This window comes from Engystomops pustulosus, chromosome 1, assembly GCF_040894005.1.
Source record: "Engystomops pustulosus chromosome 1, aEngPut4.maternal, whole genome shotgun sequence".
Lineage (NCBI taxonomy): Eukaryota > Metazoa > Chordata > Amphibia > Anura > Leptodactylidae > Engystomops > Engystomops pustulosus.
Genome location: NC_092411.1, coordinates 167495115 through 167517255, shown reverse-complemented (window position 1 = coordinate 167517255; position 22141 = coordinate 167495115). Strand labels below are relative to the sequence as shown.

At 41.9% G+C, this 22141-nt stretch overlaps 1 protein-coding gene across 12 annotated transcripts in view; it reads left to right on the top strand.

Moving 5' to 3' along the window:
* Positions 1–22141, top strand: part of ADGRL3 (adhesion G protein-coupled receptor L3) — a 1100912-nt gene that overhangs the window by 919816 nt on the left and 158955 nt on the right. The window contains exon 24 of one of the 12 annotated variants that reach the window (XM_072113836.1): positions 15647–16089. The exons of the other annotated variants lie outside the window; for them this stretch is intronic. Coding sequence (XP_071969937.1) covers positions 15647–15705 — 59 coding nt within the window. The 3' untranslated portion in view covers positions 15706–16089. Of the gene's footprint in view, positions 1–15646; positions 16090–22141 lie in introns of those variants that run through there. 12 annotated transcript variants of the gene reach the window in all.

The window sequence follows — 22141 nt, the reverse complement described above, 5'->3', positions numbered from 1 at the left end:
GACTTTCAGTTTTCCTCTGCCGGTGCAAAGATACATAGTACAAAGTACAAATATTTCATAATTGGGAGTAATAACAGTGTATACATAAAGTGCATGTGGTACCAGTATTGCATAATGTGCAATGTTATTGCAAAAAAAGTGTCATAGTGATAATAAAAACAGAGAAATACCACCTATCAGTAATTGGACCGGCCCATTGGAATGCTGCCAGGAATGCTTCCAATGCTGCCCATTGGAATGCTGCACAGCTTTGAACTATTAACATGACCCTCTGCCATGGGTCTTGCGGCTTTGCATTCAACTTAGCATTGTGCTGTTCTGGACTTTCTCTTTTCTACTAATTGGCACTGGAGACCTGCACGCTATCAATTTTTCACTTATTTCTTTCATCTTGGATCATTTACATACTTTTACCTACACAGATGAGGACCAGGAACGGATCCTACAGAATCTACAGGGGGATATAACATCAGTGAGTAATCCAACTGCAGATGAATTAAAATGCAAGTAACAACTGCACATTTTTGTGTAAAATGTATGCACATTTCTAACAAATATTCCAGAACAGCACAATGCTAAGTTGAATGCAAAGCCGCAAGACCCATGGCAGAGGGTCAAGTTAATAGTTCCAAGGAAAAGGCAGCATTCCAATGTTGGGTCGGTCCAATTACCGATAGGCGCTATTTCTCTTTTTTTATTAGCACTTTTTTTTTTTGCAATAACATTGCACATTATGCAATACTGGTACCACATGCACTTTATGTTTACACTGTTATTACTTCCAATTATGAAATATTTGTACTTTGCACTATGTATGTTGTTATTTTATATACAAATAATTGACCAATCAGTTTATGGGTTGGTCCTTAAATAGCTGGATCATTGTTGTTTACACTATGCTTGAGAAAGGTGTATCACCGAAACGTCGCTATGGAATAAAGTATCACCCCATTTTTTTCACCAACATTGAAATGCTGCCTTTTCCTTGGAACTATTAACGCGACCCTCTGCCCTGGCTCTTGCGGCTTTGCATTCAACTTAGCCTTGTGCTGTTCTGGACTTTCTCTTTTTATCTATCTATCTATCTATCTATATATCTATTAGTGCAGGGGTCAGAAACCTTTTTGGCTGAGAGAGCCATAAGCCCCACATATATTTTAAAATGTTATTCTGTAATAGCCCTACAATATGCACGTGCCTCCCATTAGATAGGTAGCCATAGCACATGCCTACCAGTCGATTGGTAGCACAGCACAAATGTGTGGCTACAAATTGTAATATTTTTTCACAATACACTCATTTTGGGTGGAAAATTAAACATTTGCAATGGATTAAATGAAAAAAGGCTCCACAAAGTTTGATACCCAATTTCTCCCGAGTATACCGATACCCTATATGTGGTGGTAGCCTGCTGTATGGGCGCACAGCCGGGCATAGAATGAAAGGAGGCGCTATCTAGAGCAGATTTGCATTGTCTGATTGTACAGGCTATATATTTTTTTTCTTTTTTTAATGTGGACCTTCTAGGGGCTTATTTTTTTTTTGCCACATGAGATGCACTTTTCTGGTATGTAATTTTGGGGCATATATAGCTAATTGGTGAGATTTTATTAACTCTTTTTTGGTAGAGGAAATGAAAATCATCAATTTTTAGGAAAAATTTTATGTGTTTTTTTTGGGCTGTTAACCATACCATAAAAATAGTATATTAATTTTATTCTATGGTTCGCCACAATTACTAAAATACCTCATTATCATTATCATATATAGATTTTATATTTTTTTCCCATTATTACTGAATAAAAAGTAATTTGGAAAAAAATGTTGTTAATTTTAGCAACACCGTCTTTCATATGCATAACTTTTATATTTTTCGCCTCACAAATCTGTTTAAGGGCTTATTTTTTGTGAGATGGATTGTTCTTTTTAGTGGTCTTATTTTAGAGTGCATAACATTTTTTAAATCACTTTTTAGAGCATTTTTTATAGGGTATTAATTAAAAATTATCTTTTTTTGGAGCGTTTTACGAGGTTCACTTTGCGTATATATAATAACGATTCTGTTTTATCATGCAGCGATACCAAATATGTGCGGTTTTATTTGTATTTTATTCAATTGTACTGAATAAAAACTAATTTGGAGAAAATCTTGTTCATTTTAGCATCACCATCTTTTCTTCTTTTTAGTGGACTTATTTTAGAGCGCAGAACTTTTTTAATCACTTTTTAGAGCATTTTTTAAAGGTATTAATTAAAAATGATCCTTTTTCAGAACGTTTTTTTTCTCCCGCATTTACCATGCGGGTCCAGTAATGATTCTGTTTTATTATACAGATTGAAATAAAAAATATGGGGGGGGTGTTGTGTGTTTTTTATACTTTTTAAGTGCTTTTATGGGAAAGTGATATTTTAGGGGCTTATATTTTTATGTATTTATTTTTTATTTATTCTAATGTGTAAACTTTAGTGTTTTTACATATTTTTACTTTTCCATACTTGAACTTGAACCAGCGATGCTCTGAGTTCAATACACTGTACTGCAATACTAATTTATTGTAGAGCACTGTAAACAGTTTACAGTAAGACACGGAAGGGGTCTGACTGCTTAGAAGATCGGGCAGCCTCGGGGAACTCGGCAGTCCTCGGGGCTGCACAGAAGTGGATCGGATCCCCCGGTAAGAGGCCTTACACACTGCGGTCATGCTTGAGTCAGCTCCGATCGTGGGTGTTAGTGCGTGGTATCAGCTGTGATAGACAGCTGACAGCCGCTGCTTCTGGTGCCGGCTCCGTTTGTGAGCCGGTGCCAGAAGCAGGACATTATAGCACGTCCCGGTGCGCTAAGTATCTAGCCGCAGGGACGTACTATAACTTCCTAGTGCACCTATGGGTTAAAGATCTGTCTGGCAGCCAGATGCAGCCAACAAAAGAGCCACATCTGGCTCCCGAGCCATAGATTCCCTACCCCTGTATTAGTGCATGGGAGTGGTAGTACAGTGCTGTTCCTATATAAATGCAGGGTACTATAAGTAATACAGTGCTGTGCCCATAGATATAGAGGGAGGGAGTTGTAGTACAGTGCTATGCCCATATATATAGAAAATGGGAGTAGTAGTGCAGTGTTTTGCCCATATACAATCAAAGAAAATGAAACCTTGCACAGCAGAATATAGCGCCAAGTAAAGGTAATAGTCGACACACTCAAAACGAGCAATCAAAAAAACAGAAAAAGCAGTGTGTCACTGACATAATGGGTTCAGAAAAACATAACAAGTTTTATTAGTATCAAACACTGAACACAAACACATATCTAAAATCAATTAAAATTGTACCAAAGTACATACAATTGTCTACCATGTTGTGCACTGCGGTCGGTGCAGAAACAAGACACCTCCTGGATGGGCAATATGAACCCAAGCCACCCCTAAGTAATGAAAAGACAGGTATAAAGTGCAAATGCATATATCAAGCTGCCATTGAAGTAAATGCTAAGTAAATTGATGCCTACAGTGTAATCATGATGTCAATTCAATACAGGTAATGGAGGCAAACCCTAGTGCAAAAGACAAATAACCTGGCAATGAGCCAGTAAAATAGCAGCATACAAACGGGGTGGTAAAGTGGTCAGGAGGTGGAGGGCTCCCAGTGTTTTGCCCATATATGCAGGGTACCAGTAGTAATGCAGTGCTTTGCCCATATATACATGGAGGGAGCAGTAGTAAAGTGCTGTGACACACACACTGAAGACACATACTATTTACCAGACACATGTGGAAAACACATACTATTTACCTGACACATGTGCTCTGTCTCCCCTCAGCAGTACGGCACAACCAGGACTTGGAAGGTCAATAGCAATACATGTGTATTGGGAGCCGGCACACATATATTACTAGAGAAAGTAGGGCTGGAAACATACACTCACCGGCCACTTTATTAGGTACACCTGTCCAGCTCGTTAACACTTAATTTCTAAACAGCCAATCACATGGCGGCAACTCAGTGCATTTAGGCATGTAGACATGGTCTAGACAATCTCCTGCAGTTCAAACCGAGCATCAGTATGGGGAAGAAAGGTGATTTGAGTGCCTTTGAATGTGGCATGGTTGTTCGTGCCAGAAGGGCTGGTCTGAGTATTTCAGAAACTGCTGATCTACTGGGATTTTCATGCACAACCATCTCTAGGGTTTACAGAGAATGGTCCAAAAAAGAAAAAACATCCAGTGAGCGGCAGTTCTGTGGGCGGAAATGCCTTGTTGATGCCAGAGGTCAGAGGAGAATGGGCAGACTGGTTCGAGCTGATAGAAAGGCAACAGTGACTCAAATCGCCACCCGTTACAACCAAGGTAGGCAGAAGAGCATCTCTGAATGCACAGTACGTCGAACTTTGAGGCAGATGGGCTACAGCAGCAGAAGACCACACCGGGTGCCACTCCTTTCAGCTAAGAACAGGAAACTGAGGCTACAATATGCACAAGCTCATCGAAATTGGACAGTAGAAGATTGGAAAAACGTTGCCTGGTCTGATGAGTCTCGATTTCTGCTGCGACATTCGGATGGTAGGGTCAGAATTTGGCGTCAACAACATAAACGCATAGATCCATCCTGCCTTGTATCAACGGTTCAGGCTGGTGGTGGTGGTGTCATGGTGTGGGGAATATTTTCTTGGCACTCTTTGGGCCCCTTGGTACCAATTGGGCATCGTTGCAACGCCACAGCCTACCTGAGTATGGTTGCTGACCATGTCCATCCCTTTATGACCACAATGTACCCAACATCTGATGGCTACTTTCAGCAGGATAATGCGCCATGTCATAAAGCTGGAATCATCTCAGACTGGTTTCTTGAACATGACAATGAGTTCACTGTACTCAAATGGCCTCCACAGTCACCAGATCTCAATCCAATAGAGCATCTTTGGGATGTGGTGGAACGGGAGATTCGCATCATGGATGTGCAGCCGACAAATCTGCGGCAACTGTGTGATGCCATCATGTCAATATGGACCAAAATCTCTGAGGAATGCTTCCAGCACCTTGTTGAATCTATGCCACGAAGAATTGAGGCAGTTCTGAAGGCAAAAGGGGCTCCAACCCGTTACTAGCATGGTATACCTAATAAAGTGGCCGGTGAGTGTATATCTGTGTTCCTACTACAGACACAGATAGAGATGAAAGCTCTATAGTGGGCCCTTAAAAGTCCAGGGGCCCAGAGCCACTGCTCCCCCACAGCTCCCTGGTAGCTATGCCTCTGACTGGAGATCAAAATTAGAGAACACTTTCAGGGTGCATTTACATGTGGCATTGAACACATGCTTTAGAAAACTCAATAGAGCAGCTGAAGAGAGTTTTTTCCTAATTAAATGGCTGTTACCATTTGCATTAACAAAACACAAGTGTTAGCATGACATTAACACAAGCGTTAAATGTTGCAAATCTTAACATTATTCAAATCTCTCTTCAGTTGATCCAGTACGCCACTTATGAATGCACCCTTAGATACCTACAAGTTATCAGCTGTTGCTGATCTCCTTAATTATCTGACAATCGCTATTAAACTGGCAGCATATTTTTCACATTTTCACTGGCTTTGCAAAAATGCTGTGCCATTCCAAGGTAACTAAATCGTTACAGCAGCAGGTTGTCCATATGAAGGCCAAATGGGTGATCCTGCCAGTCACAGCAAAAGAAGTTGGTCATTCCTAGTCGGTGATTTCAAGAATATTGCAACACCAAAAACTCATTAAGGGTGATGTCACACGTTCAGTTTTTCAAATGCAGTTTTTGATGCCCAAAACAGGAATGGAGTAAAAGTAGGAGGAGGAGCAGCACCTTTTAATTATTTGTCTCACCCATTATAATCCACACCTGCTTTTGGCTTCAAAAACTGACCGTGTGCCATCACCCTAAAGTCTTTCAAAAAGGCTACTCACCCTTGAAAGACAAATGCAAGAGAGGAAAGTATAATACAGAGAATCTCCATTGATAATTGTTTAAGCACTGCAGCTGGAATTGCACGCCAGTTCAACCCTTAAAAGGGGTTGTGCCACCATGGCACATATGCTTCAGCTCAGTGCATTGTAAACAATAATTTCCACATTTACATATATTAAAAAAATATGCAGCCTTACTGAGTTATCTTGTTTTGAACTGACTGCTAGCTCCCCTGCTAACAGCTCTGTCTGACCTGCTTTCCTTCTGCCCTGGCCGAGTCTACACAGAAGGATTCAGTTTCTGCTTGTCAGTTCACTTCTCTCACTACAGATTCCTCCGCTAGTGACGGGTTGTTTGTGAACAACTCAGCACAAGGAGCAGGCTCATTGGCGTGAACGACGTGAGCCGGCTCACCTAAGAGGAAGATTTGCCTAATTACATTGGTGCCAACATTGCGTTTGCAAAACACATGCGTTAATGCTTTTCTAACGCTTGCATTAATGCAATGTTAGCATTTGTTAACCCTTTATTAACACGTGCGTTTAGGTTGTGTTAACACTTGCATTTTGTAAATGCAATGTTGACAACAATGTAATTAGGCAAATCTCATCAGCTGTTTGAAAACGCATGCAATAGACGCAAACGAAACGCATCGTATCACCAGAGCCTAAAGAATCGGCAGAAACTAGACGGCCTTGGGTCTGAAAAGGACCGGAGGCTGTCATGGAAACAGATTGCTGCCCCCCTATGAGGTTCAGGAGAGTGACTATCTGAACCAAGATGTCACCACAGGGTTGTTAGTGGTGGGTGTTTGCTGCGATAAACAGCAAACCCCACATCTGTATGAAGAGGACTCAGACCTGTACGGTGCGGGTGTGAAGTGGTTAATATGTTTAGCATTTGGGAAGGTGTCCCACTACTACACTATGTTGTGTTCTTTTGGCACAGATGCGCAAGGCACTGGCATCATGGAATAAAGGACAACCACAATTCCTTACCACAATTGTTTTGGAGTGCTGATTGCTTTCTAGTGATATTGTTGGAGGACCTGAGTCCCAGCCCTGAACAGTATGCACCCATTTTGAATTTTTTACCTGTGTGCTCCATGGACTTTTCCGTCATACTTACGTATCTAACTTCTATCCATCTTTATCTTTATATCAAAGGTGGTGGGGTTTACATCACATGCTGGGGCACAATGCACCAGCGTATTCTATATGTTGCGCCAATGATCTTTGTTTTAACCACATTGTAGAATTACATGCTGGGCCCTGATGCCTTTGCATACGACCAGCATTAGAAGCCAGAGTATAGTTATCAGTGTAGGGGTGGATTTACCAGAGCTAATGCACCTGAAATCAGGAGTACAAGCCCTGAAATAACCACAGTTCCTGGCATCATCATCAGTTAGTCCTCAGTATAGTATATATGTTATATTTTATGAGAAAAACAGAAACAGTATCAGGGCTTTGCTGGAGGATACATAGCAGAATCTGCTGCACTGGGGATCAGTAAGTGTAGGGACACTTGAACACAGCAGGTGAAAGCATACTCTAAAAGCAGTTGTGTAACAACGGTGAAAGGTCAATGAGAGAGAGGGGCCTGCAAAGCATTATGGGACTTGTGGTTATACTGCCTCTGTCAGTACTGTGCCTACTAGGCCCCTCCCACATCTGCATTTGTGTGACACAGAAAAGATGCCAAACAAGCATCAAAATTCGAATAAAAAAGTATTTATAATCCAGGTAACCATTATAAATAGGCTTTTGAAATATTTTAACCTCTTTGGGCAAAACCCCTTTAAAAAAGGGCAAGGATCTGTCTCGTCATAGGGGCAAATTTACTTACCCAGCTGCTTGAGTACACAAGGTCCGGAGTGTCAGACGATCAGGCAGTCTGGAGCGATTCACTAAGATTATGCGCCCAATATCCTGTATGTGCCGCTCCCCCGCTAAAGTCCGCCGGAGTTCACCTTCTTCCTCCCATTGCATATAAGTGCTTGGCTTGCGATGCAATTGAAGTTAGATCCCGTGGTTGGTCCGGATCCGTCGGATCGTCCGATGGCCCGCCGCCAATTTGTGTCGGTGCTATTGCGACACAATCCGATCGCCTTCTATATACCTTTCCCATCGGCACAATGCCCGAAAAACGGCGGAAAACCTGATGGAAATACAGCCACGGGACCCTTAGTAGCCCCATAGTGTTAGAACGTTTAGGAGCATTTGCACTGAAAATCTACTCCGCACTGACCAAATCTCTCATTACAAATAATCATAAGGCTAGACTCACCATTGCTAAGGAACATGTTGTATGGAGAAAGGAGAAGTGGTCCACAGTTTATTTTAGTGATAAAAGCAACTTTAATTCATTTGAATCTCATGTTCATCGACAAATAATAAACCCAACATTTGTAAAGAAGTCAGTGAAAGGTGGTGGAGGAAGTTTGAGGAATCTTTTCTAAAGAGAAAATTGATCCCCTCATACAGCTACATGTGAATGAAGGAATGTATCAGAACCTATTTCAACAACCCATGGATCCTTCCTTGCTTTATTCACTCAATCACCCAGCAATTTTCATTCAGGACAATGCCCCCTGTCACACAGCAAAGTGGGTAGAGAAGTTCCTTGAAACAGAAAACATTAAGGCTACATTCACACACATGTATGGGGGGCGTATATACGGCCGATATACGTCCCCTATACACTCCTATGGGCTCACGGCCCTGTACAGGAGCGGTACGGTGCAGCACACGTGCGGCACCGTACCGCTCCGTAGCACGGGAAAAGATAGGACATGTCCTATCTTTTCCCGTATTACGGCGCCGTGCGCTGTATCTCCCTATGGAGAGGGGCGGGGGTGAGCAGCGCTCATCCCCTGCTCCTCTCCGCAAAGCGGTACGGCGGGCATACATCGTGTGAATGTAGCCTAAAACAGTGAAATAATGTGTAAACTGCTTGCACATGTATTTAAGAAGTGGTTTCCCCAGTTATGTGTAGCGGCTACACTGTGTCAGACAAGACAGAAAAAATGTACACCAAAAGGGGTGTTCAGGTGCACAGTTAGATCGTGTGACACAATCCTGTCTCCTTCACAATGTGACACATTGGGAGACATTTACTTAAAGTGTCGGTGTCTGCATTGGCTTTGTTACCGACCTGCTCTGGGAAAGAAGATACACATTTAATATTGTAGAGCTGTGCAGAGACATTTCTGGCGCCGAGACCATTTTCTGTCCCTGGGACCAAAATCTGTCCCGAGCACCAGAAATGTGTCCAACAGTCCCTGCTAGACCAGTTTTCTTTTGGTCTACTTTCCGCCAGTTTACAGCGCCCAAAAAGGTCTGCGACACATATTAATTGTGTCTGAGTTTCCACTCCGCCAAAGCCACGCCCCTTTTCGGAGAAGAGTCGGAGCAGACATAAAAAGCCATTTTTTCTGGCGCCGCCAGCTAATAAATAGGTCTGAGAGCAGAACATGTGGTGAGAGCGTCACAAAACTGGCGGAAACGCCATAGTAAATGTCCCCCATTGCATGAATCTGTTGCACACTGCACCCCCTACAGGCAAACTGCACATAGTGCAGTTTGCACTAGTTCAATTAATTTGGCACAGTGGGGCTTATTTACTTTTCGGGAATCGCTCTGCTGGGACAGGCATTTAGAAGGGGATTGTGACGCACGCGATCAGAGTACACCTTCTTCTTCTCGGTGTATGTAAGTGCATGTCTACACAGCTTCCATAAGATCTACGCACCATACATCCCGGAGGTGCAAAAAATAAAGTGCACTTTGGGTGAAGTGATAGGGCTATGTGCAGTGTAGGGGAGACACACCGCTCACAGTCCAGGCTATTGGAAACGGGGTTGGTATTGGACTAAATACATTACATAGGTACAATATACAATACATTTGGTAGGTAACGCGTGGTGCCTTGTCTTGTAATCCTCTTTTTGCACCAAGGCCTGAAATTTGTCTGAGATTGGCATAATCTTAGAAATATGACATACAATAAAATATACCTGCCGTCTTGTGATCTTACCCTAATGTATGACATCTAGGTGTCGCTGTCTACACCCCTGATCCCCTAAAGACACACGGTTTACAGAGGCCACACAAGTACTGAACTCAGCGTTTAGGTGTAGGCCTGTGGATAGGATTTTACATAAACAGATGAAGAGTCAGTCCGATACAGTCTTGACACAGCTGTGAATGCCTAAGAAAGGTAAGTGTAAACTAACATAGCATTGGTTATTATATATTTAAATTCACATTGGCTTAATCAGCCTAGTGGGTACATAATTTGGCAAACATTACATATGACTGCTAGTAGTAGCAAATAACATGTCCATTTCCTTAACCCCTTCCCGACATGCGCCATAATAGTACAGCCCTCTCCTGACGTGAGCCCTCTCCATGGCAGGTAAGTCTTTGCTGCGTATTGCAGCAAAGACTTACCGGTACCGATCGAGGGTGTTATCCCATCAATTGCCAAAAGATGGATGCGCATGGGCGTGACGTCTTCATGGAGGAGTGAACGGTCGCCATGACAGCGTCGGGTCTTCCGAGGCTGTCTTGTTTAACACATTCATTACAATGTGCAAATTGCACATTGTAATGAATGAGGTGGAAAATCCCCATATACTGTCATTACTGTATACTGTATACTGTAATATACTGTATAATAAAAAAACCTAAAAATTCAAATCACCCCCCTTTTCCTAGAACTGATATAAATATAAATAAACAGTAAAAATCATAAACACATTGGGGCTTATTTACTAAGGGTCCTGCGGCCGCATTTTTGTCGCGTTTCCTGACTGTGTCACGTTTGTGTCACGTGAAAGCCGGTGTGATTGTGACACAAACAGATCGCGTGAAAGCCGGTGTGATTGTGACACAAACAGATCACTCTGTTTGTGTCACAATCACACCGGCTTTCACGCGACACAAATCGGGGGGCAGGCCATCGGACGATCCGACAGATTCGGACAATGCGCGCGATTTAACATTTAAAATTGTGTCGCAAGCCAAGCACTTACATACACCGGGGAAGAAGAAGGTGAACTCCAGTGGACCTGATCGGGGAAGCAACACATGCAGGATATCAGGTGCACGCTTGTAGTGAATCGCAGCAGACTTCATCCTCGTCGGACATTCCGGATCGGGGATCACGCAGGGACCGGGTAATTAAATGTGCTCCAATAGGTTTCCCCGCGTCAGAAAATGCCTGATCTATCAAAATATAATAACGTTTTTTTCATTGCGTTTAACCCCGTAACGGAAAATAGCGCCCCAAGTCGAAAATGGCACTTTTTTGCCAGTTTGAAAAATATAAAAAATTCAATAAAAAGTGATCAAAAGGTCATACAGTCCTAAAAATAGAAGCAGTGAAATGACATTGAAATGGCATCGAAAACAATGACACCACCCACAGCTCCGTACACCAAGTATGAAAAAGTTATTATCACCAGAAGATGGCAAAATAAAAATAAAAAATTTGTAAAGAAGGTTTTAATTTTCGGAATGTATGAAAACATTATAAAACCTATACAAATTTGGTATTCCCGTAATCATACCAACCCAAAGAATAAAGTAGACATGTCATTTGGGGCTTACAGTGAAATCCGTAAAATCCAAGCCTACAAGAAAATGGCGCAAATGCTTTTTCACAGCATTTGGAATTTTTTTCCCGCTTCCCAGTACACAGCTTGGAATATTAAATACCATCACCATGAAGTGCAATTTGTTACGCAGAAAACGAGCTATCACAGAGATCTTTACGTGTAAAAATTAAAAAGTTATAGATTTTTGAAGGTGGGGAGTGAAAAATGTAAATGAAAAAGGGTCTGTTCGTTAAGGGGTTAAAAGAGAGGCATCATATGCAAAATATCAATATTGAAAGTCCATTTCACCTGAAAGGAAAAGCATAATATTGATGGCAATCAATTATATTTAATTAAATGTCCATTTTCCTGTGGAGAATAATGATTATAGTTATGTGCGTAGTCCAACTGGGAGAAAGCAATCAGTAAAGAATATTTAAGAAGCAGTACCTGGTTAAGGGTTGCCAACCTTATCCTTAGCCTCGCAAACATGTTAGTCAGGTTCTGACCTGGCTAAGGGAAAAACAGCTCTACTGCAAGTTGGAAAAATGCATCTTTGAGCAACCATCCATTCCTTTCCTAGGATATATTCTGTCTGACTCAGGCCTTAAGATGGATCCATACAAGGCCCAGGCTATCCAGAATTGGCCTTAACTCACAGGTTTGAAGGCGATCCAGAGATTGTGGGATTTGCTAACTATTACAAGTGATTCATCAAGGGATTTGCTCTCACCCCAAAACATCTAACCCCCCGAAATGGCCTCCAGAGGCTGTCCAAGCTTTCTAGCAGCTTAAACAAAGCTTTCTTTCGGGCCCCTATTCTCAACCAGCTGAATTCAGCCTCACCATTTTTTCTGGAAGTGGATGCCTCTTCTTTTGCTGTTGGAGCTGTGTTCTCTCAGCCATCTCCTTGTGGGAAAACTCACCCTTGCAGATTCTTCTCTGAGAAATTCTCAGCGGCTGAGAAAAATTTTGGTATTGGGGACAAGGATCTTCTCGCCATTAAATTGACATTGGTGAATAGGAGACAATTGTTGGAAGGAGTCTTACATCCAGTCACAACATACACTGATCAGTATGAAACTTATGCCTGGACCTGAAGCTGGATCGTGAAATGCTGATGGTGTGATTCACATACAGTTTACACAGTCACATACGGTATACACAGTCAACATCCCCCACCAGGGTCCAGCCTTTCTTCGGTGGTTGTAGACAGCTGGGGCCCAGAATAACGGAGCGGCTGGCTTATGCGGCCTTGGGCCGCTATGGTCTGGGTGCTTGGTATTGGACAGGAGGACAGGCCTACAGCAAGTTGTGTGTGCAAGAATGATGGAGGGACAGGCTGATAAAGGAGGTTTCTCCATTGGCAAACTTCTGAGTTGTATATGGGAATCCCTGGGTGATGGAGGATGGGGAGCCCATGATGGTGAAGCTTCCAGCTTGTTTTACAAAGGACATCATTGGTTAAGAACATTTCAAATGTTAACTATTGCTTTATCAGGCAGTGGTTTCCAGCTGCAATTACTAAATTCTCCGCTTTTGGAGATCTCCTAGGGAGATGGCCAGTCTCCCTAACAACTCCTAAAATGGAGAGGGCTCTATTCACAAACAGTATACAGTCATTCACATACAGTATAAAGACACAGTAATTCACCTACAGTATACACTCATTCACATACAGTATATAGTCATTCAAATACAGTATACAGTCATTCACTTACAGTATACAGAAGCAGTCATTCACATATAGTATACACAGTCAGTCATTCACATACAGTATAAACAGTCATTCCACACAATCCACACAATCTTCATAAAGTGACTGCAGCTTTCAGTTGTTTCCCTCCACCATCTCTATCACCATATTACATTAACAACTAGGGCAGTGATGGCGAACCTTTTAGACACCGAGTGCCCAAACTACAGCCAAAATCCGCCTATTCGCCGTGAATACGTAAAATACCAAGATGGTATTTTAAGCAGTAACTTACTGCTATCTGTTTTTTCCACATCTTCCAAATGTATCTGCTGCCTGAGGCCACCAATACAGTTGAAAGAAGGAAGACAAATTCAATCTATCAATGTAGCTTCTATCCAGGGTCTCTCTGTACAGGAAGAATGGTGGGTCCAGCAGGATGATCGCCAAAGATAATGCCCTTCTTTAAACCCCTTCTCAAATTTTCTGCAGTTCCAAACAGTCAATGAAATGTCGCTTTATAATAACGCTGAGAACAGCATGGCTTAAGTTGCCGAGGACTGCAGGAAGATTCGGTGGATTTGGTCCTGTTCGGGGCGATGGCATGAGTGCCCAAAGAAAAAGGCTCTAAGTGCCACCTCTGGCACCCGTGCCATAGGTTTACCACCACTTAACTAGAGGATGCTCCAGCATTGTGTATATAGTTCCCCCCAACATGCCCTGGCTTCAGACACACATAACCTTACTGCAATGTATCAGGGCAGCAGCCATTATCTCCCCACATGGCAGGATCTAACTGCTGGGGCAGGGCGAGACAAACAGATTCACAACATCCTGACATAGTGTCAGATCCTTTAGAACTGATATTGTGCCGGAAACTCCAGCCGGCACTATACAGGACTCCCCTGCCACCAGTTAGTGTGCAGAGGATGCAGGCAGCGATGCTGTAAGCAATGGTATGTGTGTATCACAAGCATACCTAGCACTGATTACTTTTCAGAGCCGGGAATTCCCCCCCTGGCCTGGCCCTGGGCATGTGTAAATAGGATGTATGTAGCCGTATGGCAGTGGTGAGGGGTTAAACTCTCTGCCTCCTTGACTTTATACAACCAACTTACATCTCACTTAACAAATGATTTTTTGGATGATGCCACCACCATGGGCCATGAAAGAAACAAAAACTGCTTGACAATGTACTGGTAGTGGTTTATTAGGCCAGACTAAAAACACAATGACAGATTACAAAATTTAGAGTTATTCAGCATAGAAAAAAGACGGATGAGGGGAGACCTCATTACAATGTACAAATATGTAAATAGTAAGTGCAGGAATCTTTTTATAGATACTGCCATACCTATACCTGCGGCCAGGACAAGGGGGGATTCTCTATGCCTAGAGGAAACATGGCCCTACCATTAACATAGAGAGGGATTCTCTAGTGTAAAAGCAGTGAGACTATGGAACTCTCTGCCACAGGCAGTTGTTATGGTGGAAATCAATAAGTGTAAAGTTCGTGCCACTTACTTTGCTAAATCCAAAAGTCAGGGCATAGGCGCCATCTGGATGCTGCCTTATGCCCAGCTCCACCCTCGTCCCATAGATTGGGTGATGTTTGCTTACATCATTATGGGGGGGAGGCCATGGGAGGGTATGCAATTTTGTAGCTTATAAAATGGAGATTGCTGTTCCGTAACCAGGGTAGTCCCGCTTTATTTAATCAATTATTGATCCACAATAGTAACAACCTCAAAGAGTTATCCCCAACCTATTAGCAACCTAGTAATGTTTATTTTGCCGAATATTGCAATATTGAAGTGAAACATAAATCTGGCTTAATATGAGTAGTTTCGGAGAAAGCATACAGTCATGGCCATAAGTTTTGAGTATGACACAAATATTATATTTTTACATGATCTGTTGCCCTCTGGTTTTTAAAATATAAAGATATAAAAATCAATTAATCCATCTCTACTTCCCCATTTTCATTATATAAGGGGTTTTACCTGCTCTGGCTCTATTTGATTTGCTATCTTTAGCAACCTTACTTTTATTTTGTATTTTGGATAATTTTATTTCATTTTTACAGATCATAGTAACTGTTTTGTTATTAAAGGCTTTAAGTGACCCTTCAGATGTATATTTTTTAAATGCATTTTTTTCATGTATTTCCTTTTTAACCGTTGCTGTATGTCAGGAAGGCTCCTTTGTAGTCTATAATTGTTACCTATAGGTATAAGTTTAGAAGTATAATGAATTATTATAGATTTGACGTTCTCTCATTTAACATTAGTAATATTGTGTGACAGTATCTGATCCCAGTTTGCATCCATAATTGCAGACACTAATTTGGGGGAATTGGCCTATTTAACTTTTTTTTTTTTGCTTTTATAACATGTATTTCCCTTTTTTTCCTACAAGAAACTTTACCTTTGACTGCTATTATTGCTTATCATTGCAATCAGAAGTGCAGGACCTGAACAACCAGGTTTCGCAAAGTGTCATTGGAGCAGAGAGGCTGCAACATCTTGTCCCTGAGGGGTATCTGTGGTCAGAGATCAACTATAAACTGAGAACAAAAATTTAGATCACAAAACACAATTTTATCATAGGTATTAGGGTAGTGCTCAATTCACGAAACCAATAGAAACTATCCCCTATGATATACAATCTACTGTTATACAACTCTTCAACAGCAGCAACAACAAAATACCCAAAATACCCAAAGAAAAAGGAGAGTTGAAAGTGTAAATAGATGTCTACATTTTATTAAAGTTCAAATACACAAAATTCATAAAAATATATCACATTAAAGGTAGTCCCCAGGTAACAGGTTTGTTCTTAAGTTGAATTTGTATGTAAGACGTAACTGCATATTTTAGAATTGTAGCTCAAGACGATTTGTTTTTGGTCTCTGTGACAATTGAATTTTGAAAATTTTGGGTTGTCATAAGAATTAATAAGGATTATCAATAAAGCTTAATTGCAGACACCTTTAATAACTGTTCTAGCTGTTTATTGTTTGTGTCTAGGGCTAAAGTACAGTAAATTACCAATTACCAGAGTTCCGTTTGTAACTAGGGGTCGTCTGTAAGTCGGGTGTTCCTAAGTATGGGACCGCCTGTAGTCGGGACAATCTAAACACGAAGCAAGATAGGCCCAGATGGAATAGGGAAACCACAGAATGCATATGCCTCCCCCAGTGAGACCAAGACCAATGATGCTAAATATAGAAAGCAGATGTGGCTATATTAAACATAACTTTTACTAGTTCATATTAAAACAAGTCCTAAAAGACCATAATTTGACACCCTTGAATGGTGCCACACAAACCAAGGAAATAGTGTCACACACCATAGCACAATACACATAGGGCAAGTGTACAGAAATATGACAGTAATAGGGTATATAACTGCACAATTGGTTTACTCACAAGATGTAAAAAATCACCTAGTTGTCAGGATAAAAGTTTGACAGTATTGAAGATGATTTCATCCATATTATACACACGTAACAAAATGTAACACATAGGAAGAAAATTGGAACAGTCTCACCAATTCTTGCAGTGTACTTGGTTGCGATTCACATGGTACGATAGGGTCTCCTGGGATAGTCCTCCCGTTATTTCATATAACCCAATAGGTTGCTCCCGTCCTTACAAGGACGGTCCCACAGAGCATCCCATCCCAACACGTTTCACCCCACTTCTTTTGGGGTTCATCAGGGGATAAAAGGAAAAATAGAAGGCAAGGAAATGAAGGTTTCCAATGCCTGGCTCGAATGTGCTCCCCCACGGTATAGGGGAGGGCCATGGACTGGAATGGCAGTGGCCGTTCCTCCTGTTGACCCGCCCATGTGTGGGTCGTGATTCTGGCGTGCGCATCTCCCTACTGCGCATGCGCCATTCAAATAACAGACTTTCTGGTTAGGTGCCCGCACCATTTATGACACGCTATGCCATGTCTGCTTTCTATATTTTCTGATTTGGTGTGGTCAGCAGTGGTCATCTTTCTGGTATCTGACAAAGGGCATTTTGCAGCTTGTTAGTAGCAGTACCAGGTGATGGTCCCTGCATGTGTGTTTATGGCGCATCACCTGCGGGGTTATCCATGTTATTGACCATTTTCTGCTTATGTATTTACAAGACCAATGATGCCATCAATAAATGAATAAATACTAAACGTAAAAAAATAATGCTGCCGAGGGTGTAATTATTACTTTCAATATATATAGAAGCCCGGAGGTACCCTCCAGCTTCAACGTACATTCACATACATTCCTATCAACAAAACACTCACCCGAAAGCATGGTCAAAAGTGGTCTATGGGCAATTTAGGGGGGCCAAATGTCCATCCCTGGATTGCCCATAGCCCAGCTTTGACCATGCTTTCATGTGAGTGTTTTGTTGATAGAAATGTACATTGAAGTGCTTCATTAAATCCACTTAGACATTGTGGCCTTTGAGACAGTGCCACAACTTTACAATACCTTCTAAAATTTCCTGCTTACATGGCATGAGGGAAGCAGTTCAGAGAGCATTAATCTGAAGTTGCTCCCTACATCACATATTGTGCAACAGAATTAAATACTGAGGCTCAAGGCCAGCATACTTGATCTAGACTAAGCAGTCTTTCCTAGACGCCAGCAGCGTGAAGGTTAGCCACTTCACAACTCTTCCATAACATTGTGTAGTAGTATGTGTCTCCTTTGAGTGTGTAACAGCCAAAAGTGCCCCTATGAGCGTATTTCAGCCTCATTTCAGAGTGTGTAGTTGCCCCTTTAGTGTGTGTTGCAATATCTGCTGGACACAGTTTCCCCTATATCTGTGTTTGTAAACCACAAGTGCTCCTGCATTTAAAGATTTATCCTATGGAAGACACTATTTACTGTATAGGGGAAAAATGAAGTCACTGGGGCTTATTTATTGAGGGTCCGCGGATCACACTTTCGTCTGATTTTCCGACGTTTTCAGGGATGGCGCTGCTGTGACAGGTATTTAACTGGGGATTGTGTTGCACGTGATCGGATTGTGGCACAGCTATGCTGGCTTTCATGTGGCAGAAATTGGGGGCGGACGTTCCGACTGATTCGGACTAAGCGCAGGATTTAATTTTCAATTTGTGTTGCAAGACAATGCACTTATATACATCGGGATTAAGATGGTGAACTCCGTCGAACCTCCGGAAACGACAGATGCAGGGCGCACAATCTTCGTGAATCGCGGCAGATGTGCATTCCGTCGGACAATGCAATTTCGGGGATCGCGCAGGACGTGCAATGTGCCCCACTGTGTTCAAATATCAGAATGATGAAAGGAGTCCAGTACTTTGTTCAGGATTCATAGACTGACCATGGATATGTGTTTTTAGCATCCAGTTGAGTTCAGGCGTTCTGTCTGGACTTTATTTCAAAACGCAATCCAGATTGAATGAGGAGCTCCTGGGATGAATTTATATGGGTTTCAATAAAAACGCATGCAATCGGTAATGAACGGCATGTGTTTTGCATGTAAACAATACTAAACATTGGGTACTCATGTTTAGTATGCAATTGTTCAGAGCTCCGCCCACATGTATTTTCATTGTGTTTCTAAACACAATGCAAACGCAAACCGTGAATGCATCCTTCCCACTACATTTGTGCAGGTTGTTTGTCATTGGCATGTAAGAACATAACAATAGACTGCCCTTAATCACAAACACATTTTGATGAAAAAAGTTAAAGCACATCTACCACCAGGATGAAGGATTGTAAACCAAGCACACTAACATACTGGTTTGTGCCCCCTCTGGTAGGATCCACTATTCTTTTAGCTTCTTATGCCCTTGTTTTTAAGAAAAAAAGGCTTTACAAATTATGCAAATGATCCTGAGGGGCTCCAGGCTCCATTAAAGGAAACCCACCATCTCAGATCTACCTCTAATAAATGCCATTGTAGCCCTTTTTAGTGCTAATATTTCTGTGGCCGATAAGTTTGGAAATGTTTTATTGCCCTTATATGCAAATTATTGAAAGAGGCTAATATGCCTTGTGGCACTGGAAACATCAAAAGGTTTAGACCTTTTTAGCGCAGTCTGTGTGTAAACTGTAAACTGTCGGAACATGTTTTGCAATAATCCCCCCTCCACCGACTGCTGCGCCCCTCCACGCCCCCACGGAACAGAGGGGGTGTATTATTTGTGAATTTAAATGCAAATTTTGCACTGCAAGAGTTTGCAATTATGTCACTGCTTCTACGTCAGAAACAGGCATAGAAGCAGTGATTAACCTTCCCCCTTGGTGTTTGCTATATAGTGCAGCAAACACCTGTGATCAGTGCTGGCACTAAAAAGTGTGTTAACCTACTAAATTCCGCAGGGAGCATTTCATGGTTATTCCCGACGTCGAACCGCATAACGGATTACAACACATGACAGAGGTGCATATTTTTTGCATTTTGCAACACAAAAAAGTTATTAAGAGGTTGTAAAGATCTCAAAATGATAGCAATAAAACTGTGGAGGGGTGTAATCTTGGTTGTATTGTAACCAAACCCTGATATAGAATGTTCAGTGTACATGCTTTTTAAGTGTTTTTATGGTGTTTTGTTTAATAAAAGTGATTATTTTTTGCTATATATTGGACAGTATGTGGACATTTGTTACACACCACTCTGGTTTTTTGTAAATGATTAAGCGTTTATAGTGTGGGTCCCATCATATATGGACTTGATGGCAGTTCTTGCCACAATTTGGTATATTCATAAAACTGTCAGCTCGTCCTGTAAAATATTACACCTTATACACCAAAGTATGAAGTTAGAATTAAGGGGAGGTATACTTTGGAGTGCACAGTGAAAGAGGTAAATATGTATTGAGAATGGCATGAATAAATTTTTACGTAAAGCCCTCATACAGCTTTGTACACAGAAAATAAAACAGTTATGGATTTTTAAAGTTGCAGAGTTAAAAATGCTAAATAAAGTTATTTGAAGAACTACAACTTTCAGCATCCCATTCAACTGCTGGGAGTTGTAGTTCTTCAGCCCACAGTAATTCTATGTTCATGTACAAATTGCATTGATGTAAAGAGGTGCTTTGTTTGTAAATGGGATGTACTTAAAAAAATACATATAATATAATAAAACACATAATTTTTTTATTCTGAAAGCCATCATAGATGAGCAGATCGATCAGCAGCTCTTCATTCTTCACTGAACTCCCGCTGCTGCACACGTAAGCATCAGGAGGGGCTCTTTACTAAGAGATGTCAATGTAATGATACTTCAGCCCCAGCTGCTATTTGATTGTTGGCCCTTAATGGCTGTCATGACCAGAGGGTGGGCCCACATCCTCTGGTCTTTGAGAAGTGACAGCTTACAGTCTGCTCGACCAGTATGACTGTGTGAATAGTGAATCAGGGGGCGAGATGCTGATGCAGCTACGAGCAGTCACATTGGAGCTAATGCAGATACCTGCCAGGAGGCAATGCATGTTTTATTATAATGAGTTATTATAATGACAGACGTCGGGCCTCACCTGTGAATTCACTGCCACACTGGTGGGCCAGTTCGACCATGGGGGACATATACAAATATAATATTACATTACAGAGGAGTGAGGGCACTGCTCCCAAGAGCTTACAGTCTTTGAGGATAAAGAGGTATAAGAGCTTGTATAATGGTTCAGCCATTCTGGAACAGTATAAAATACTTCAATAAATAAAAATTCTGCTGTTTGAACTAGTCATCAGCCACAATCTTTATACAAGGTCCAATGTGAAAGTGACTGCAGAGAAGCTTTGAGCTTGATATATATCTGGTGTTTACCAGATAAGCAACGGGAGGAGGATATAGGATGGATTAGTAAAGAGAGTCTTGGGGAGAACACCAAAATGTCATCTGGGTAGACAAGACAATGCAAGGACTTTGCTGATGTTTACTCCAAGAAACAAGCAGAGACTTTGCCACCACACTGTCCCCACGAAGGCCCTGTGGATCTCCTGCCAGGTGCCTCTGCTCCCTGGGGTATCCTTTTCCTCTCTTCCCGAGACTGCTGCCATATTGGAGTATATTCAAGAGAACCTGCAGAGGGGGTTTATACATAAGTCCTCCTCTCCTGCTGGTGCAGACTTCTTTTTCGTGACCAAGAAGGATGGGTCACTCCGTCCTTGCATCGACTATCACATGCTTAACAAAGTCTCGGTTAAGAAACGCTATCCGTTGCTGTTGATCATGGAGCTCTATGACTGTCTGCAAGGGAGGCCTGCGCATCCAAGGTCTTCTCCAAGTTGGACATTCGTGGGACCTACAACCTCTCCCGGATCCGCATGGGTGACGAATGAAGACAGCCTTTAACATGCACGATGGATATTTAAAGTACCTGCTAACAAGCAAGGATGACCTAGCACAGCCCAATCAAGTTAAACTATTGCCGACACACCATGAACATAAATGTACAAACCACAAGCAAAAACCAGTGTGTCATAGGGCAAGGTACAAAATAAATTCTTAGAAACAATCTTTCTTGGATTACCACAGATAATATACAAGACAAACTCACGATTAAAATCAATTAAAAAGTACAAAGTACATACAAAAAATGCCACGTTGGTTACACGGGTAAGTATACACCAACAACACCCCCTCACACACTGAATATAGTATTCCCGAGGATAACTGGTAAACACCTGACTATGTGCTAGCTAGTCCCATTAGTGGACAAGAGGATAGACGTAATTAAAGTGCATGATATACAAAGGTACATGGGTCCTACATGAGGCCTATATACATTACGCTGCACATGGAACCATGGTGTTCCGATCGGTGGAGAAAAGATCACTGAGTGAGGTAACGGAATGAAGGTGGAGGGGGTGGAGGGCTCCCCACGCGTTCCGTCTCCTGCTAGGAGACTTCCTCAGGGGTAGAAGTGCCCCCTA